Source organism: Pollicipes pollicipes, unplaced genomic scaffold (genome assembly GCF_011947565.3).
Source record: "Pollicipes pollicipes isolate AB1234 unplaced genomic scaffold, Ppol_2.1 Scaffold_3087;HRSCAF=3621_pilon_pilon_pilon, whole genome shotgun sequence".
Classification (NCBI taxonomy): Eukaryota; Metazoa; Arthropoda; class Thecostraca; order Pollicipedomorpha; family Pollicipedidae; genus Pollicipes; species Pollicipes pollicipes.
The window spans coordinates 41823665-41841111 of record NW_023596225.1 but is presented as its reverse complement, the minus strand read 5'-3'; the positions used below and the strand labels follow the sequence as shown (position 1 = coordinate 41841111).

The 17447-nt window shown below is 52.5% G+C and overlaps 3 protein-coding genes and 1 pseudogene across 3 annotated transcripts; 2 read left to right on the top strand and 2 right to left on the bottom strand.

Annotated features, from left to right (window-relative positions):
- Nucleotides 1-404: 404 nt before the first annotated feature.
- Nucleotides 405-4591, top strand: boca (LDLR chaperone boca). The gene is made up of 5 exons (XM_037212184.1): nucleotides 405-801; nucleotides 1653-1727; nucleotides 2241-2401; nucleotides 3192-3330; nucleotides 4046-4591. The coding sequence occupies exons 1-5, from the start codon at nucleotides 640-642 to the stop codon at nucleotides 4079-4081; spliced, it is 573 nt and encodes a 190-aa protein (XP_037068079.1). The 5' UTR covers nucleotides 405-639; the 3' UTR covers nucleotides 4082-4591.
- Nucleotides 4592-5097: 506 nt separating this feature from the next.
- Nucleotides 5098-6200, bottom strand: LOC119090189 (uncharacterized). The gene is made up of 3 exons (XM_037212978.1): nucleotides 6086-6200; nucleotides 5506-5621; nucleotides 5098-5217 (listed from the first exon to the last, which is right to left on the bottom strand). The coding sequence occupies exons 1-3, from the start codon at nucleotides 6198-6200 to the stop codon at nucleotides 5098-5100; spliced, it is 351 nt and encodes a 116-aa protein (XP_037068873.1).
- Nucleotides 6201-6254: 54 nt separating this feature from the next.
- LOC119089471 (protein wntless-like) lies at nucleotides 6255-10544 on the bottom strand (annotated as a pseudogene).
- Nucleotides 10545-10901: 357 nt separating this feature from the next.
- LOC119090188 (uncharacterized) lies at nucleotides 10902-17089 on the top strand. The gene is made up of 8 exons (XM_037212977.1): nucleotides 10902-10952; nucleotides 12601-12730; nucleotides 13100-13206; nucleotides 13721-13853; nucleotides 14705-14772; nucleotides 15209-15296; nucleotides 16551-16710; nucleotides 17073-17089. Exons 2-8 carry the CDS (start codon nucleotides 12638-12640, stop codon nucleotides 17087-17089), a joined length of 666 nt encoding a protein of 221 aa, XP_037068872.1. The 5' UTR covers nucleotides 10902-10952; nucleotides 12601-12637.
- The last annotated feature ends 358 nt before the right edge of the window (nucleotides 17090-17447 follow it).

The following is a 17447-nucleotide window of genomic DNA, read 5'->3' as shown; positions in this document are numbered from 1 at the left end:
CTGGTTAGACACCGAAAGGAAAAGGGCGCAAACCTGGCGGAATTAAGAGGGGCGCCCCCTTCCTCCCCTCCTATGTTTCAGACGTCCAGCTCCCATAGAGTTAACGTCTGTTCGGTCACATACTCGACGTCGTTAAAGTTCGTGATTGTTTAAGGTATACACGTATTACCTGTTATAGGTTAACGCTGGAAATGTTACGGCTCTTAAATATCGGCTCGCTGCTGATATGTTGGGGTTGTTCGGTGGAGGCTAGAAACCGACCACCTACGGAATATATTTCCAACCATTCACCGCACACGTTTTTCCACGTCCTACTAGCTCGCGGTAGACACTCAGTGCGTCTGTTTTGTAACACAAGCTTTGTACACGTCTCATTTCCTTACTGGTGCTCCGGGTGCTGTGGCGGAAGTGGTCGCCGTCGGGTGTCGGAGGTCCTTGCATTGTGTGATAATATCGGCGGCAGAGTATCCGGCGTGGCCCAAGAATTACAGTATCTATTGAACCCTTTTGAGTGGTATTGAGCTTCTTTGGTGATCTAGATAACTTGGTGCGCTGAAGTCCAGTTGTTTAGTCATATTTTGTAGTAACCTGTGTCAGCAGAAACGTTATTTGTATCGTTGGACTGCTTAGCTCGTGGGTATGAATCTGACAAGTACTAAGGTATTGTGTGTTATTGCATGCCTATTGGTAAATGTAGCTGTATGCAAAAAATCTGAAGAGGGCAACAAACCAAAATGGGCAAAGAAAAAGCTTCAAGACTACAATGATGTTGACTTGGAGCGGTTACTGGATCAGTGGGAGGTATGCTGTGGTTTTATATTTTTTTCTGAAGCCATTGGTTATGCAATGGACATTTTCAAACCATCTGTCTTGACAATCTAGTGTATTCTTGGCATACATTATGTTGAATTTGTCATCCAAGGCAAAAGCATACCTTTTGTTTCATTTCAATAGCATTCCTTGTATTCCCTGTATAACTGATGCAGTGTAATGACAGTGAAAACAGTATTTGTGCCCACTCACCCTGCATATCACTCCCTGTACATGCATGTATGCACATTCACATTGGTTGCTTATGCCTATACATTAAAGGCAGATGATGGTTCATGGTAGAATATATTTATGTAAAAAGTAAGGTGAGTAATGGAATTGGGCTGCTGAAAATAAATGTTGAAATACATGACAAATGGTAATGATAAAGCAACAATTGAATTTGTCAGTGAAATGTGAGCATACCCAGACATAGCACCACTGATTGTGTGTTGCAGGTGGCAGTGATAGATGGGGAGCCACATATGTAAATGGCAGTATATTGTAATGAAGGTGTGGCTGGTTCTGACCATGGGAGGCTGCTAATTGTATGACTAATACATGACACAAGGCATGAAAGTAGTTATAATAATGAAATCAAACATGGTGTTGAATGGATATTGACATAAATTTGACAAATACTGGTGCAGATTTCAGCCTATCTTGTTTGAGGTGTTTTATTAATCTGACAGCATCGGTCATTTGCATTAGCTTAGCATAGGCTAGCCCACATGTACAGCTTTGCTAACATCTGCACATGGACCTATCTGAGACAGTATGTGAAATGCTGAAGAATGTGTGCCTGCTCATCTGCTTTCATTGAACATGGTGCTCCACTTCAGGAGGATGAAGAGCCACTGCCTGATGATGAGCTGCCTGAACACCTCAGAAAGCCTGAACCCATGGATCTTTCAAATGTGAGTGTTTAAATGCATATACATGTGTATGGTTGGAGTAATACAACCAAGGTATGTAGTTGGGCTCTTTGAGGATATTCATACCTAGTATGCAACATGACATCTAAACCTTTACTTGTACTTTCATTTGCCAAAAGGTGACATCTTAGTTTTCTTGTCAGCATGGTGTTGTCCAACACAAAAACTAGCCAAAATTTGATGTGAAAAATTCAATCTGGATCTTTATTTTGAATCAAGATCCTGAAAAGGAATGGGCCACCTGAAAAGGAATCAGGTGGCCCATCATTCTGGAGGAGGCTGTTACTGAGTGATATATTTGGTTGAGCTGAGATTGTATGTCCATTTGTACACCACAATGGCACATGGGCTCAGAATCCTTGATATGTCTGTCAGATTGAGATTTTACCTGTCAATATTTTGGGGTCAGATATCAACAGAAATGGGTATAAAGATTGTAAGAATTTGTACAAGTGGTGCCAAGTATCATTCTAATAAAGTTTCCTTTTTCTTTAGTTGGACACTTCAGATCCTGAAAAGCTTTTGAAGCTCACAAAGAAGGGGAAGACACTGATGATGTTTGTGACTGTGGATGGGAAGGCAGATCGAGAGGAAACAGAACGGATCACAACCCTGTGGCAGGGAAGCCTGTTCAACAACCACATTCAGTGTGACAGGTAAGAGACAGGTGAAACCAGAAAAACATGATGAAACCAGATGTAAACAACAGTATTAATCAAACATATGGGTGAGTGTTCTGAGCACATTCATCAAAAGTAATGTTGATGCTGCATTGACTTTGCATTGTCATGCAAACTTAATTTGATCTACCCCCTACAATACTGCAGTATAGTTGCCTTACCAGACACCCATGTCTGACCTCACTACAGAAATGCACATGGGTGACATCAGTTCAAAGAGCAAGTGTTGCATGTATGGGTGAAAATTATGTTGAGTTGGTGCGTGATTAGTTGGCTGAAAACCTACATCACACCTATCAAAATCCTGTCAGCCGGGGTTCCTTTGTTATGATGCCTGGCAAACCCAGACACATGATTTGAAGTGGATGGGAAAGTAAACCACTCTGTTGCAAGCATTTGAAGTTGTGCCATCTCCTTGATGTTACTACTCCCATTGATGAGTGGATGTGTTTTGGACACACTTCATTTGTCTGTTTCATTTTATGTGTAAACCTTCATGTTTGTCTGGTGATGTCAAAACAGCAGTAGCGCCAGCTGTACCGACCGCCGCACGTTTTGTCATAGTCGTCGCGTCTCATCTTGTCCTCCGCCATTTTGTCACAGCCTCATGAATACCTTCTGATGAATGCTGCAGCCTCCCGAAAGTGTTCTACCATGCAGTCAGCGTAGTCGTGCGCAGAGTATGATGAGAGGGGTGATGGCAACCGACGCTAACGCCCATGGCATACACCGCTGGGGGTATCTAACGGGTTTGTTGGTCTTCCAGATTCCTTGTCGACGACAGCAGGGCGATCTTCATGTTCAAGGACGGCTCCCAAGCGTGGGACGCCAAGGACTTCTTGGTGGAACAAGAAGGGTGCAAAGAAGTCAGCATCGACAACAAGATCTACGAGGGCCGATACAAGGTGGGTCCAGAGCGCAGGTCGATGGGCAGAGAGGTTCGCCGCGAGCACTCGTACTCGTGGGCTTGCTGGATTTTGGCTGTTCTGTTTGTATCAGCGGATGACAGAAGTTTGCGCCATTGAAGGTAGCAGGGGTGCTGCGGCGCGGCGATGGTTTGCCTGACGCATAACTAAGGGAATGGGTGTCCGGAGCTGGCTACCTGCTACGGCACGGCTAATGTGATAGTGATGGGTGCTACCTGACGTCTACCAGCCGATACGCCCAAAAGCCCAAACTCATCACCGTCTTATTGCTGCTAGAGGCGGCGTGCCGGTTGCAACGACAGTGGCTCAAGCCGTCACCCATGCGTAATGAAGCCCACAGCCGCTATAGTGACATGCATGGCAACACCAGCCTGATGTCACAGGTGGCAGGTGATCAGGAAATACGCCGGTTTCGGCGTGAGATGTGCGGTTTAGTTCAGAATTGTGCGTTATTTCTGGCGAAGCGGGAGTTGAACATGAATCACCTAGATATTGGCATAGTTTAGGCAAAGGCGATTTCTGCGAAGAAAGCTTAGTGAATCGAGTAGGAACTGGAAGATTCTTGTTATGAGAATCTAAAAAACGCAAATATTGTTTCACACGGACGATTTTTTCGGGTTGTAACACCACGACCGTATGCCCGTAACTCTGGGTCTGATCTGTACTGACAAGTGTGTCGGGACCGTTGTTTCAGCCTGAGAAGAAGAAGAAGGCGAAGGTGGAGCTATGATGACCCGCATGCAACGGGTGATGTTGTGGGGTGACGTCACAGAGAGCGGACCCAATGGTGGATCGAGCGGACCCAATGGTGCGCTGCGCCGACAGGCGGCGCAGCGCACTCTCGCCGCCGGGACAGGCGAACGGTGCCAACGGAGGAAGGCACCATGCGCCGCGTGAAGGCTCTCGGTGCTCATGTTGAGACTCATTGCGGGGAACAATCGCGTATTTTGTAAGCGTTTTGTATGATGCAGTTGCTTGTCCCTCATCGTTGTTTGCCAGATCGGTTTGGTTGATGTTTGGAGCCGCTGTTTTTTTTCTTGTCATACCGGATGATTCAAGATAACGTACTTTAGTACTTATTCGACTGAAGAAGTCTTCAGTGATACTGGGTTGTGGAAGGAATTATAAGGCAAGAGGCCCTTCCTGGAGAGCACCCTTCTCGGAGGATGCATGGAAATGTTACGTTCGCACATGGCATAAGGATCTGACGGTAGGAAATACAGGGGTCGGGAGATGGTTCGCATGGTTGTCAATCCCCGCACGTCTCGCTCCAAGGCTCTGGGGAGACAAGTGACACAATGTTTTAATACCGCTCCCTATTTATCATCGCACAAACGCTCTTGACGGCTTGGGATCAGGACCTAGAGTACATCGCAAACACCAGGTGACTAGTAAATCAACGCATACGACGGGCCGTCGCCAACAAGTAACAACGACAGCCTTTGCATACTGCTCCGTGTTTCTCAGCGACGTCCCACGTTATTCATCCGTGCTACCGCCATGCCACACCTAAAACTGTCCTGTCATTGCACGGCGACGCAGGTCACAGGCGCCTCGGGGGCCAGCCCGGTAGTCGCCTATCCAAGCCCCGTCTTCTCTGACGGGGGCGGCGGCAACCGCTCACCCCACCTCACTCTGGCGGCGGCATCACTGCTGCCTCGCCTCATCCCCACAACCCCCAGCGGCCGGCGGCCCGGCCGGTCGCAGCGCCGGGTCACGGACTGCCGCGGGCGCTGCGGCGTGCGGTCAGTCGACGCGCGACGCACTGTCGTCAGCCGGCCGGCGCACCGCCGGGCTCAGGTACGTCGCCTTGCTCTCGGCCGCCAGCCAGCCGTTGTTGCACGCCTTGGTGCGCACGTACACGACCTGGGCGAGCGGGCGAACCGTCGTGGTGACGTCACGGAAACGACGGAGGTACACGCATGCGGAATCGCTTTTGGTGGCGTTAAAGAAGACCGATTTCCGGGTCATCCGCCCATACGCATCGTCTGACCACCTGCGCGCCGCGTCACGCACTGCATCGGGCCTTCACTATCGCGGCGTTCTTCCAGGCACAGACAGGATTTGCCAGACTCCTTAAGCATTCGTCATCGTAGCGTCTCGCTCCTGCGCTAGTCTCGGGAGCAGCGAGCGACGACCGCGCGCTTTGCTCACCTGGAATCCGACCAACGAGCCCAGGATGCCAGCCGCCATGACGTTCAGATTGCCCGGTCGCGACGACGGCAGCTTGTTCTTCAGCAGGCTGACAGCCATGTACGTGGCGGAGAAAGCTGCAGCCACCGGTCGAAGTCAGCGGCATGGTTGGAGAACGCGGCACGGCAGGTGCGGTGCGGGCCAGAGCAGCTTGGGCCGGAATCACCGGGGTTTCGCTAACTCGCCATTGAAAGGTGTTCGGCACAGCGACCTTGCCACACCGATTCCCATCAACATTCTCTGCCGGTTGCCAGATGCACGACTAAGCGAAGGGGCGGCACTCCCACTGCATTGCGCCAACATTTCGTCCTCATCCTATCTACGTACTCTTCGCAGCATCCGCCCGTGCCTCTTCAGCGAGAAGACGCTCCGCCAGGGTCCAGACCGACGCCCCATTGACGGGCACTCATTGCCAAGATGGGCCGCTTGAACAGGGCGCCTCTTAGAAAACGGCATTACAGTACAGCGGGTACGCCAGCGTTGCTGAGTACAGATGAAACGCATGATGGTCTAACGGACACACCGGAGGTGGAGTACTCACTGATGCACGTGGAAGCCAGTCCCGATATGAACGTCCTCGACATGCACTCTGTGTAGGACTTGAGGTGTGGGAATTTCTCCTTGTACTGCTCGGTCACCTCGTCCAAGTTATTCATGATCAGCGGAGGCGAGAAAGACGATGAGCTCACGTGTTCCGTGTATTTCTGAAAGCAAAACATTTATCTGCTATGAGCGGGCTCAGTTTCAAAAACGGCATGCTGAGCTAAGCACGTGAGGCCGCGGCATGCTAAGCCACAGACATCAAGAGTTCGTCGGTGTCAAAACAAAATATAGCATGCAGTTTCGAACACCTAAGTTCGAGTAATCACAACCGTTACCAAGGTACAAAAAACTAGCACCATACATTGCGACGTGCACTTAGCCACGAGTTATACAAAAGCACATTTGTGACGCGTTATAAAAAGGGCACACAGCGCTCTGCAGCATTTCACACTCGTCGTTATCGCGCCGCCTCACTTTCACTGACATTTTTACGGGACTAGCAATTCAGTGTAAATCACACCACGTGTGCCGTAAAAAAGATGAGAAATGGTGTCAACTCGGGAACTGGCTGACCCGAAAATGCTGCGGTTTGGACGCACATGGCCCAATTAAACGCTTGCACCGCACCAGGTCCTCAACACATACAGCCTTAGCAAAGCTCGACGACATGTGACAAAACAATACACAACTGCTTGGACCGGATGGCTTGACAGGTACAGAAGGGGAGATCGTCTTCCTACCGACCACGCAGCGCGAGAAAAACTACAGCCCACCACCAGCCGTACAAAAGCAGCGCATGGACCTGGCAAAACTCGCCATGCAGCCGGACAAGGCACAGTCAGTAGCGTTGGTAGCTGTCTCATCACCCACAGGACGGAAGGCGTGAGTTTCTCTAACCTACGTTGACGTCGCAGACACAAACCGAGGAATGCCATCACCTCTCCCTTCTCCATCACCGAGGACGCGCCGAAAGACCAACATACGCTGACAGTTTTAAAACACAGCGTGGCTTCCGGGTGCATGTCGATCACAACACATGAAGTGTGCTGAAGTGGCGGCCATACAAAACACAAAGCATAGCCGCCGACAACACTGCCACAGTCCCGACAGCATTGCGCGGCGCACAGCGCCCGGCTACAGGAGGCCAGTTCGCTGGCGCCGCCGCCGCGCCGCCTAGTCGGTGGCTGACTTCCGGACGAACTCCGCGAGCGCCGACATGTCGCCGGGCTCGTCGGCGGGCGACAGGCGCGTGAACTCGATCTCGTCCGTGCGGCTGTCGACCGCGCCGGCGCCGGCCGGCCAGCGCTTGTGCGACGGCGCGTACAGGCAGATGACGGCCATCGTGTAGACGTTCCACATGCCGTACACGCCCGTGAGCACGGCGGCGGTGTACTCCAGGGTGTTGTCCTCGTCCCACTTCCAGTAGCCCTCGGCCACCTGGCCCAGCACGAAGCCGACGACTGTCATGGCTGCGCACGTCAGCGTGGCCAGCATCAGGAACTTGAAGCGGTAGATGATGCCCTCGTAGTGCAGCCGGCGCACCGACGACATGGCCGGCAGCGCCTGGCGCTTGTCGCTGATGTTGCAGAACACGCGCCAGATCATCCAGCACAGAAAGCAGAAGTAGAGCCCGGCCGACACGGCCGCCATCACGATGAAGCTGAAGGCCAGGTTGGTCCCCACCTTGGTACCCCAGATCGAGTAGAACGGGTTGGTCAGCTGCACGCCGCGCTCACACATGTCGAAGATGAGGAGGGAGAGGCAGCCGCAGAACACGGCCGACAGGTGCTTCCAGTAGTCCCGCAGGCGGCTGCCGTCGGCCCGCTCAGACACCAGTAGGTGCTCGCCGGCGAACACGAGCCAGAACGAGAGCAGCACCGCGTAGAACACGCCCTGCCGGATGTCGGTGACGAGCAGCATGTACGGCATGTCGAACCGCAGCGTCAGGAACTCCAGCGGTACGTTGAGCACGCTCAGCGCCACGCCCAGCGCCATCAGCATGCACTCGAGCAGTGCCGGCTCTCGCGGGAGACGCCGCACGCGCCGCCAGAACCAGACCAGCAGCAGCACCACCAGCGGGAAGAAGGCCGTCTTCATGGCCACCCACACCTTGGTGAAGCCGCCGTTCTGGTGTATGGCCACCAGGTTGAAGTCGCCCAATTTGCCGAGCTGGGCATTGCGGCCGGTGCGCTCGTCGGTGGGCAGGCGCAGGTTGAGCAGGTAGTAGTCGTGGTGCAGCGAGCCCAGCTCGAACAGCGGCACCAGCTGGCAGCTGTAGCGGTACTTGTGCTCCGGCTCCAGCACGCAGTCGAGGTGGCGCTCCTCCACTGAGGCAGCCAGCAGGCTCCAGTCCTCAGTAGGGTCGCCCTTGTTCTTGTAGCCGAGCCGCAGGTCGAGCGAGAGCGAGGCGTTCTTGGCGAGCCGGTTCTCCGCGTCCGGCACGATGTCCAGCTGCAGCACGCCGATCAGGTTCTGCTGCCAGCGCGTGAAGTCCAGCAGCTCCCGCCTGCGCGGCGGCAGCTGAAAGGCCACCACCACCTGGTCGGAGGACAGGTCCGTGCCCACTAGCTCCTCAACGGACTCGACACTCTCGCAGTGCTTCTGCTGTGATGGGATGCCCCAGACCTGCTGCCAGCGGTGCGGCTGGCGCTCGCGGTCTACGCAGACGGTGCCCAGTACGTCCAGCGCGGCGGACGGCGGCGGCGCCAGCAGGCCGCCCAGCAGGAAGCAAGACGCCAGGAAAGTCAGCAACAGCAGGCACAAGCGCTGCCAGCTTTCTGCCACTTAGGCTCTCCACCACAGCGCCCGGCATGGTGCGCCAGCTGACCAAGCTGCCTGATCAGCTTCCCTCACAGCACCAGTAGCTGCTCTACAGCCAGGCTGCAACAGGGTCTGTCACAACTGCAGTTGCAGGTCATTGAGCCTCTGGACCGCTGAAAGTCACTTGATCTGTCCAGGTTTGACTGACATTACTTCATCTCCAGATAGTCCCCTTCCAGCTGATTAAGATGCTGCTGATGTTGGCATCTGAAATTTGGTTAGCTAATGTCTGGACACAATGCCACAATCAAACATTTTCCATGCATGCATGCATCTAACGAGATCGGTTAATATCTGTAAACAACACAAACACTGCATTGTTGTGCATATATTCCATGCACATTCAACAGCAATCTACTCTTACTATTTGCAATAGACAGCAGCTGGTTCTTGTTGGCCACACCAATCTACAATGATGCTCTGTAATCTGCATGTGACTAACGTCAATGTTGAGCTGTTCTATTTGCCGAGCGGTACATAACCATTGCAACACTTCGCTACATTGAAGCTGTATAGGTCTAAATTGAAATGCTTAATATCTGCTTCTAATACATGCACAATAGCCACTTAAATAATAGCAAAGATTGCATCATAATTTAAGCTCTTTAATAAAAAAACTGGCAGCCATGACAGGTTGAAGTAAGTGAGGCAGAAGCAGGAAGTGTGGCAGGTAATTCATATTTGACATAAGATGATCAAAAGGTCAGAACTACTTGCAAAATTGAAATGAAATTGAAAGGGCAAAATGAAGACAATTCACAAGGTTGCTGCTTGTAAATTAACAGAACTGTCAATGCTGCACTACATGTTAACATCTGAACAGGGGAGATCCAGCAGGGGGGGGGGGGGGGGCAAGAATATGTCCATGCATTCAAAATCCTGGAGAGACCCTCTTGCCTTCACTGAACATTGTGTAGCTGCCCATGTCTCAACAAATTTAAGCTTAAAGAGGCCTCCATAGCTGAGCTATCATAACTTCTGTATCAAGCGACCTGTTTCCTGGATCAGGGTACTCCATTTTGTGCTAAGGATGCTTAAGGAGCAGTCCCATGCTCTGTATAAGGAGGCATCTAGTTGTATCAGGGGGTCCCTATTCTGGATCAGGGGGCTACTCTCATGGTTCAGAAGGCCACTGCTCCCAATCAGGATGCCCTGATTGAGGAAAAATTGTCTTTTACAGATCTGGAGTTCCAGTTTGATAATCAGGTTTGTGTTTTGAACGAGGAAGTTCATTTGTGCATCAGAGGGCCATTTGGGATAGCACAGGATTCCTTGTCCTGGGATAGGGGGAATGGGTAGGTGGGTACTGTTGCCATGAGCCTCACATCTCCTAAAGCAGGCGCTAGAAGCATTCACCAATATTTTGAGCATGAGGTGATGCTAATGTCGCACGGAATTCGTACTAGATTCAGTTGATTCAGACTGCTTTCGGGAGTGCCTGCTCTCGCCCTACTTAAAATCCTTGGCACTGCCTCCGCCTCTGAACCTCCCTTCCGAGAAAAACCGACAGCCTGGGAAGCCTTCTAACGATACTTTTACTTCGACCACGTTCATAGAACATCCGCATTGTACCGTCTTACCTTCGATACAACAACCGCTATCCCGCAGTCCCCACGACGCTACCCGCCCGAGGCCACTGTGCTATGTTTTGCCACGGTTACGCAAAAAGGCTCGCGTCGGGGTGGTACGCAAGCGTGGATGAAAATAATTCCGGATCAGCTGATGTTTCGGAGATACTCGGCAGGTAGAGGACCGTCAGCTGACAGGAACAATTGATCTAACTGTCAAAATTCAAGCTCGTTACTCATTCGAATCGTAACATTTGATTATATATGAATGAACTAAAATATGTCACACACTCTGTAATTTGAACTATTTTCTGCTGGCTAGTTATACCCGAAGTCGTTGTCCAACCAACACCAGCTGAGCAGAATCATCCACGCTGGTCTGTCCTGTTGCTCCGGCGCAGTATTTATATGACGCCTTGATTATGCCTTGCCCGCCATGTGCGCGGGGGAGTGCATTCGTGGTGGGCGTGTGCAGTGGTATTGGGAACGTAATAGGCGGTGTTTCAAAGAAGAGTCGTATTCCATGCACATTTTATGTGTGGTCCATGGAGGAAAAAAGATGTCTCAGTCCGCTACGTACCTGCCCTGCAGACATGCGGCGACCTCAATTTGGGACAAATGCCTGAGTTTTCAAACGAAATTTCCGTGTTAATTTCCTTAAAATTTCCATTACCAGGTCGAACTTTTTGAACCAATGACTCGATGGATTGAAATTAGTGAGCGCTACTAATTTCAGCACATAATTATCTAATGTCCTGAGGAGTTTTGAGTTGCAATGGCAAGCTGTATCATAAATATGCTCCCAAAATTTGAAGACTTATGATGTACTTTCTCTGAAATTGTTAGTGCAATGCTTCCTCTACATTGCAGATGTTGAGCATTAAGTGTATATTTGCAGTCTGGCCTGTACCCTGAAGGCAGTGCAATTTTGATGTGTATCTTACTGTGGAATCAAATGTGTTGTAAATGTTCTAAATGAGTAAAATTTTTCATAATTGTGGAGTGTGGTAAAACATAGGGACAGGTTGGGAAATTGAGTTTTTTATGGTGGTGGAGTACAATTTTTTGTGGTTGGGGTACAAACTTGTCTGCAAGCAGAAGTCTGTCCAATGTGGAATGAGTGTCTGCACAATGGGCCCTGGTTGGAGTACATTACACACAGCCTTTAATGCATCAACATTTTCCCAGTGTTTTTCTGGCAAAAATTAGTGTCAGCATGCCATTTGCATTTCAGTGGAACAGAGCACTTCTTGTGAGTGAGGATGCTATGCTGATCCCATCCATTTATTTTCCCCTATGATCCTATGCAGGGAAAATTTTAATAGTGTCACTGCAGGACCTTATGCCTGACAGCAAGGAACATGGCAGCATTGCCATCTGTCATGTTACAGCAGTTATAACCAAGGGCTGAAAACAGGTCAGCCTTATATTTGATTCCACATGGGAAACCCAGACCTAGCATTAATGTTGTATATACATACCTTAGTACCTACCTACCTACCCACCGTGATGTAGGTAGAGCAGGTTATACCAAGGGGATTCTGCATTGGTCTGCACTAGTAAACATTTGTAGATCAGGTCCCAGGCACTTATTTACCTTTTTTGGAATGACTTAATAGCAGTCCAAAACTAAATCCCAAGCAACTTTAGAAGTGTGGATGCATGCTGTGTGAAAATTGAAAACAACCAATTCCAATTTGCCTCACTGAATAACTCAAACTCACAACCATGATGCACATTACCCCAAGCAGCTACACTCACCCTCCACCTTCCTCACTCCCACCACATCAAGACCAACAACCAAACCACGTACAGGAGTTCTGGCGCATTCCCAGACATTGTTATTGCAGTCTAGCACTCGTCAAGGGGCCAACCAAGTACAAGTGCCACAGGTTGTTCCTGAAATGACAGGCTGTGATAAATAGTCCAAGAAAAGCCATTTATCCAGTTGTGCCAACACAAATTGTTAAGTTTGCAGTAGAAAAATCATAGAGCTTTACAGCCATGCATTTCTTAGTGTATATCTTCCCACTTAATCCCTATGTTAAGATTTGTACCAGATAGGTGCTTCTATATGCTGTAGCTATTGGGATGGATAAAAATATGCCATAATTACCTTTCACAGCTGAATATTGAGCCAGCTGCAAATCTGAAGTGCCAATATGGAACATACATGGAAGCTGGGTGTCAGTGGTGGGGAAAATGATACAAACACCCTTCTTGTGGTGCATGGAATCCATCCAGCACTTTCTAAGGTAGGAATGGTGTGGGAATGTTCTCAAAATGCATCATATATGAACATTCTCTCTGTGTGACATTTGTTTATCATCATTCACTGTCAACTCACAGTTGTTAGCAAGAACCAGAGACAGAGAGATTTATTTCTTAATTGTGTTGATTAAAAGTTTGAAATTGTTTAGGTGTCATGTCTTTATGCCCTTTTTAAATGACATTTAGAAGGCATCATTTTTTTGCATCATTAACTTCTCTGCTTGTTGTGTATCAGTAAGAAACATATGATGCATCTTTTCAATTTCAATATTTCATCAATTTGTAGCATGCTCATAGAACTCAGGCAACCATAATCATGTGCCTAACTTCCTCACTTACTCTCTCCACCACAGGAAGCATTGAGGAATCAATTCATCAGGTTTGGGGACGTCGTCAGCACAAATGTGACGATAAACAGCCGAGGCAACCCTATGGGATTTGTTCAGATGCAGTCAGTGAGGTAATGTCACAGTTGTGAATGTGTTGGTGGTGGTGGATTGCATTTCTTGATGCTGTTGTGTGTGTCTCATCTTTTGTTGTTAGTTGACGTGTTTACATTATGAAGAAATGTTACTTGTTCTGATTCTCTGTTCAGCAGTTAAGATTATGAGTCTTCAGATGTACACCAAGACTTAGCATCTGCCACATGTCTGAGCTCAACTGCTACCATGGTGTCACCTAATTTTTTGTTATTTTCTCTGATTGATTCCTCTATGTGATATAATGTGTAAAGTGGTGTTTCCCTGCTCTCCTGTCCGCACATCCCTCCCCTAAGGCTTTTTGGTGGGGCTGTATTTGCCTTCTCCCAAGGTCAGCCACTCAAGCCCTGCTCTTATCCCTGCCTGGGGCTCTATCACCATGGTCAGCTCTCACTCTTGCCTTCCAAGCAATGTCCCCACCGCGCCATTTCAGTGGAGGCACTGCTGACGTCGGGCTTCGCCGATCCCTTCCCCCCCCCCCCCCCCCCCCGACAGCGACTGCGCCGCCGCCATCGCCGGTCTGAATGGGCACGCGCCACTCCACTGGACCGTGCAGCCCGGCGCGCCGCACAGCGAGCGACTCCGGCGGCGGCGCGAGCGCGACGAGGCGCGCCGCTTCGAGGAGGAGGTGGGATGGAGCGCGCGCCTAGGGGGCCGGCCCGACGCAGAGGTCAGGGCTGGTCTAGTGGCCTTCGCTATGGTTTCGAAGTCTCGGACCGATCCTGGTGCCCGCTCATGCCAGCCATGCCAGACTGTGCATGCCCGCCGTGCCTGGCTGTTCATGCCAGCCATGCAAGGCTACTCATACCAACCATACAAGGCTGCTCATGCCAGACATGCCAGGCTGCTCATGCCAGCCATGCCTGGCTGTTCATGCCAACCGCAGCTCGCCGGGCTGAAGCCCAGTTCGGGCCGAGCCGCGCTGCCTGTGTTGTGTTGTACTCGCTTGCTTGGCCTGACATGCTGTGTGGATGAACCAGCCATTGAAGTGGAAAGCATACATTCGCGAACAGATAAGCAAATAATGTGAAGGGTGGGGCCAGCCCGGCAGAGAGTGGGATTCCATAGATAGGTCGTTCTGTTTGCCTCCACCATTTTGGAGAAACCAAATCTTAGTGGCCTGCTGCGACCTCTTTATGCTGTCTCATGCAGCCCATGAATGCTTAGATAGTGGAAGATTAAGTGTGTGTGTGTGTGTGTGAGGGGGGGGGGGGGGGTGATTATCGGCTTGTTGGCTTTGATTGTGGCAACGTTTTAGTTTGTAGCGCCGCAGCCGAGGACACAGCACGAGCGGCACGGCCTCAATTACTTGAACTCAGTCGGGATTAGAAACTGGTCATTTGAGTCATAATGTTCTGTTTGCTATGAGGAATGTGTGTTGTGGGCTCAATGCTTCTGGTGGAACAGTGTTGTGCTTTCTTTTAACACACATTGTGCGTAGCATTCTTGCGTGATGAATGACGCCTGATTGTCCCTCAGATGCGGCCAATCCGCGAAGCCAAGCTTAGGGAGTTCAAACAGTATGAGGAGCGAATGATGATGCTCACGTGAGTCGACCGCGCTGCAGTAGGGCCTGTTCAATGGACACTGCTAGCTGTGCTACAGGAGCAGCAATCCATGTGGTGTGTCTGGGGTATGAAGTGATGCGGGGTCTGCGGCTTCCTGTTGGACATTATTTGTGGACCCTCGAGTCACGTGGCGTGCGTCCGTGCGTGCGAGCGAGCGGGCAAGGGAGGAGACTGGTTAAACATGTGGGAAACCTCAGGTCACGTGACGTTTGGAATCTGAGGTCAACGATCAACCAACCCAGACAGATCCTGAGTTCCCCTGACTTTCGGAGCATTGGCCACTTGATGGACTCGTTTTGATTCGAATGTCGTTTTTTCCACCCATTCGTAAGTCCGGTTTGCCTGCTCTTATAAAGGGCACATGGCCGTGTCTCTGGAACGCGAGCTGATGCGCCGCATGTGCCCGCTGCCGCAGCCGAGAGCTCGTTGCGACGCCGGATACGGATGAGAATCACGAGCGACTGGACGAGCTGGATGCGGAGGTGACAGAAGAGCCTCTCATGGTGAGGCAATGTGCAAACGTCTTGCTGGGCCGCGTGCAGCACAGAGAAAAATGGCGAAAGCGTTGGCCCACCAAGTTTTTTAAGCTGTCACTGCCTTTATTATAATATAGTTTTCCAGTTGTGGCTGACTTATCAAGCGAGCTCACTTAGTCTGCCTAAGAAAACAGTTGTGCAATTCAGTTGGCAGAGATGCTGGCTGGTGCTGCTTGAAGTTAGCAGTCAGAGCAGTGTGTGTAGCTCAACGCCACCCAGCGTCTGTCGTGCTGATTCGCTGAACCTTGGCTCACAGTAAAGCTTCACTTGACTCTCCTCAAAGCCCTTGGGTGGGTGTGGACGCACGGCCTGTCCATCTACTCATCGGACCACGCTCGGAGTCCTGCCCTGCTAGAGAGGCCGTCCTGTGTTTCGCTGAGGTGGAGCGGTCTCCGCCTCCTCGGCATTGTGACCCCCTCCTGTGGGGTCCGGACGAACCTACCGACCCGTCCGCCTCCCCGTCACCTGACCTTCCTCCTGCGGGGTCCGGACGGACCTGCCTTCCCGTCCGCCTCCCCGTCATCTGACCTCCCTCCTGCGGGGTCCGTACGAACCTACCGACCCGTACGCCCCCCCCCCCCCCCGTCATCTGACCCTCCTCCTGTGGGACCCGGACGAACTACCGACCCGTCCGCCTCCCCGTCACTCTGACTTCCTTCCTGCGGGGTCCGGACGGACCTGCCTCCCCGTCGCCTCCCCGTCATCTGCCCTCCCTCCTGCGGGGTTCCGTACGAACCTAGCCGACCCGTACGCCCCCCCCCCCCCCCCGTCATCTGACCTCCCTCCTGTGGGACCCGGACGAATCTACCGACCCGGCCGCCTCCCCCGTCATCTGACCTCCCTCCTGCGGGATCCGGACGAACCTGCCGACCCGTCCGCCTCCCCCGTCATCTGACCTCCCTCGTGTGGGGTCCGGACAAATCTGCCGACCCGTCCGCCTCCCCCGTCACCTGACCTCCCTCGTGTGGGGTCCGGACGAACCTCCCGACCCGTCCGCCTCCCCGTCATCTGACCTCCCTCGTGTGGGGTCCGGACGAACCTACCGACCCGTCCGCCTCCCCCGTCATCTGACCTCCCTCCTGCCGGGTCCGGACGAACCTCCCGACCCGGTCGCCTCCCCTGTCATCTGACCTCCCTTGTGTGGGGTCCGGACGAACCTGCCGACCCGTCCGCCTCCCGCGCTGGAGCCTGAGACCCTGACCTCGGGCCTGTTACCGTCAGGACTCGCCGGCTGACCCGTCGGCCGTGTGGCCACCCGCCGACGGGCAGCGGCCGTGCTCGGTGTGCACGGCACCCACGTCCGGCTTCTGCCAGCGCTGCAGCACGCCCTACTGCTCCAGCCGCTGCCAGAGCACCGACTGGGACCGGCACCGGCACAGCTGTGGGTGGGTGTGCCGCTGGGTCCCGGGGAGCTGCCGACTGGTGCCGGGCTTCCCTGCGGAGTTGATGGGCGAGCCCACAGCATGTCATTCCTGGCTTACCCGGTTGCCTTGTTGTGGGCTAGAAAGCCAGGCTAGGCTTGTTAGCGTCATACAGCAGTCGTTGCGTGTTCTTGTTTCGGTACAGTCAAGCATCGTTGCCATGGATAGACGGCGAGCCACGAGCACGGGCAATCATCGCGTAACGTGCTTCAAATGCCGTGTCACTGTTTAACAGAGCACCTGTGGCATAATGATCTCAGCCCGTATCATCTTGTGGGGTGTCGGGCGCGGTTGGGCCGCGCCAGACTGTGCCCTGCACCAGGTCCGGGGCCAGTCTAGTCCAATTAGAAGGCATCAGGTGACAAGCGTGGTAGGCGAGCGTCAGAAGCGCATATCGGCGCTGTTCTGTGATTTTGCGGCGGAGCGGGGGCCGTCTGATACGGCGCCGCGCTCCGGCAGCCGGCCGGACCCGCCGCTGGTGGTGTCGGTGGGCGGCGTGGCCGGGACGGAGCCGGTGCGGTCGGTGCGGCTGGGACGGGGCGAGCAGCCGCGGCCGGTGCCGCCGGCGGCCGCTGCGCCGCTCCGCCGGCCGCGCGCCGCCGCCGGCGATCCGCTGCCGCCGCCGCCGCCACCGCATCAGCAGCAGCAGCAGCACCAGCAGCAGTACCAGCACCAGCACCAGCAGCAGCCGCTGCCG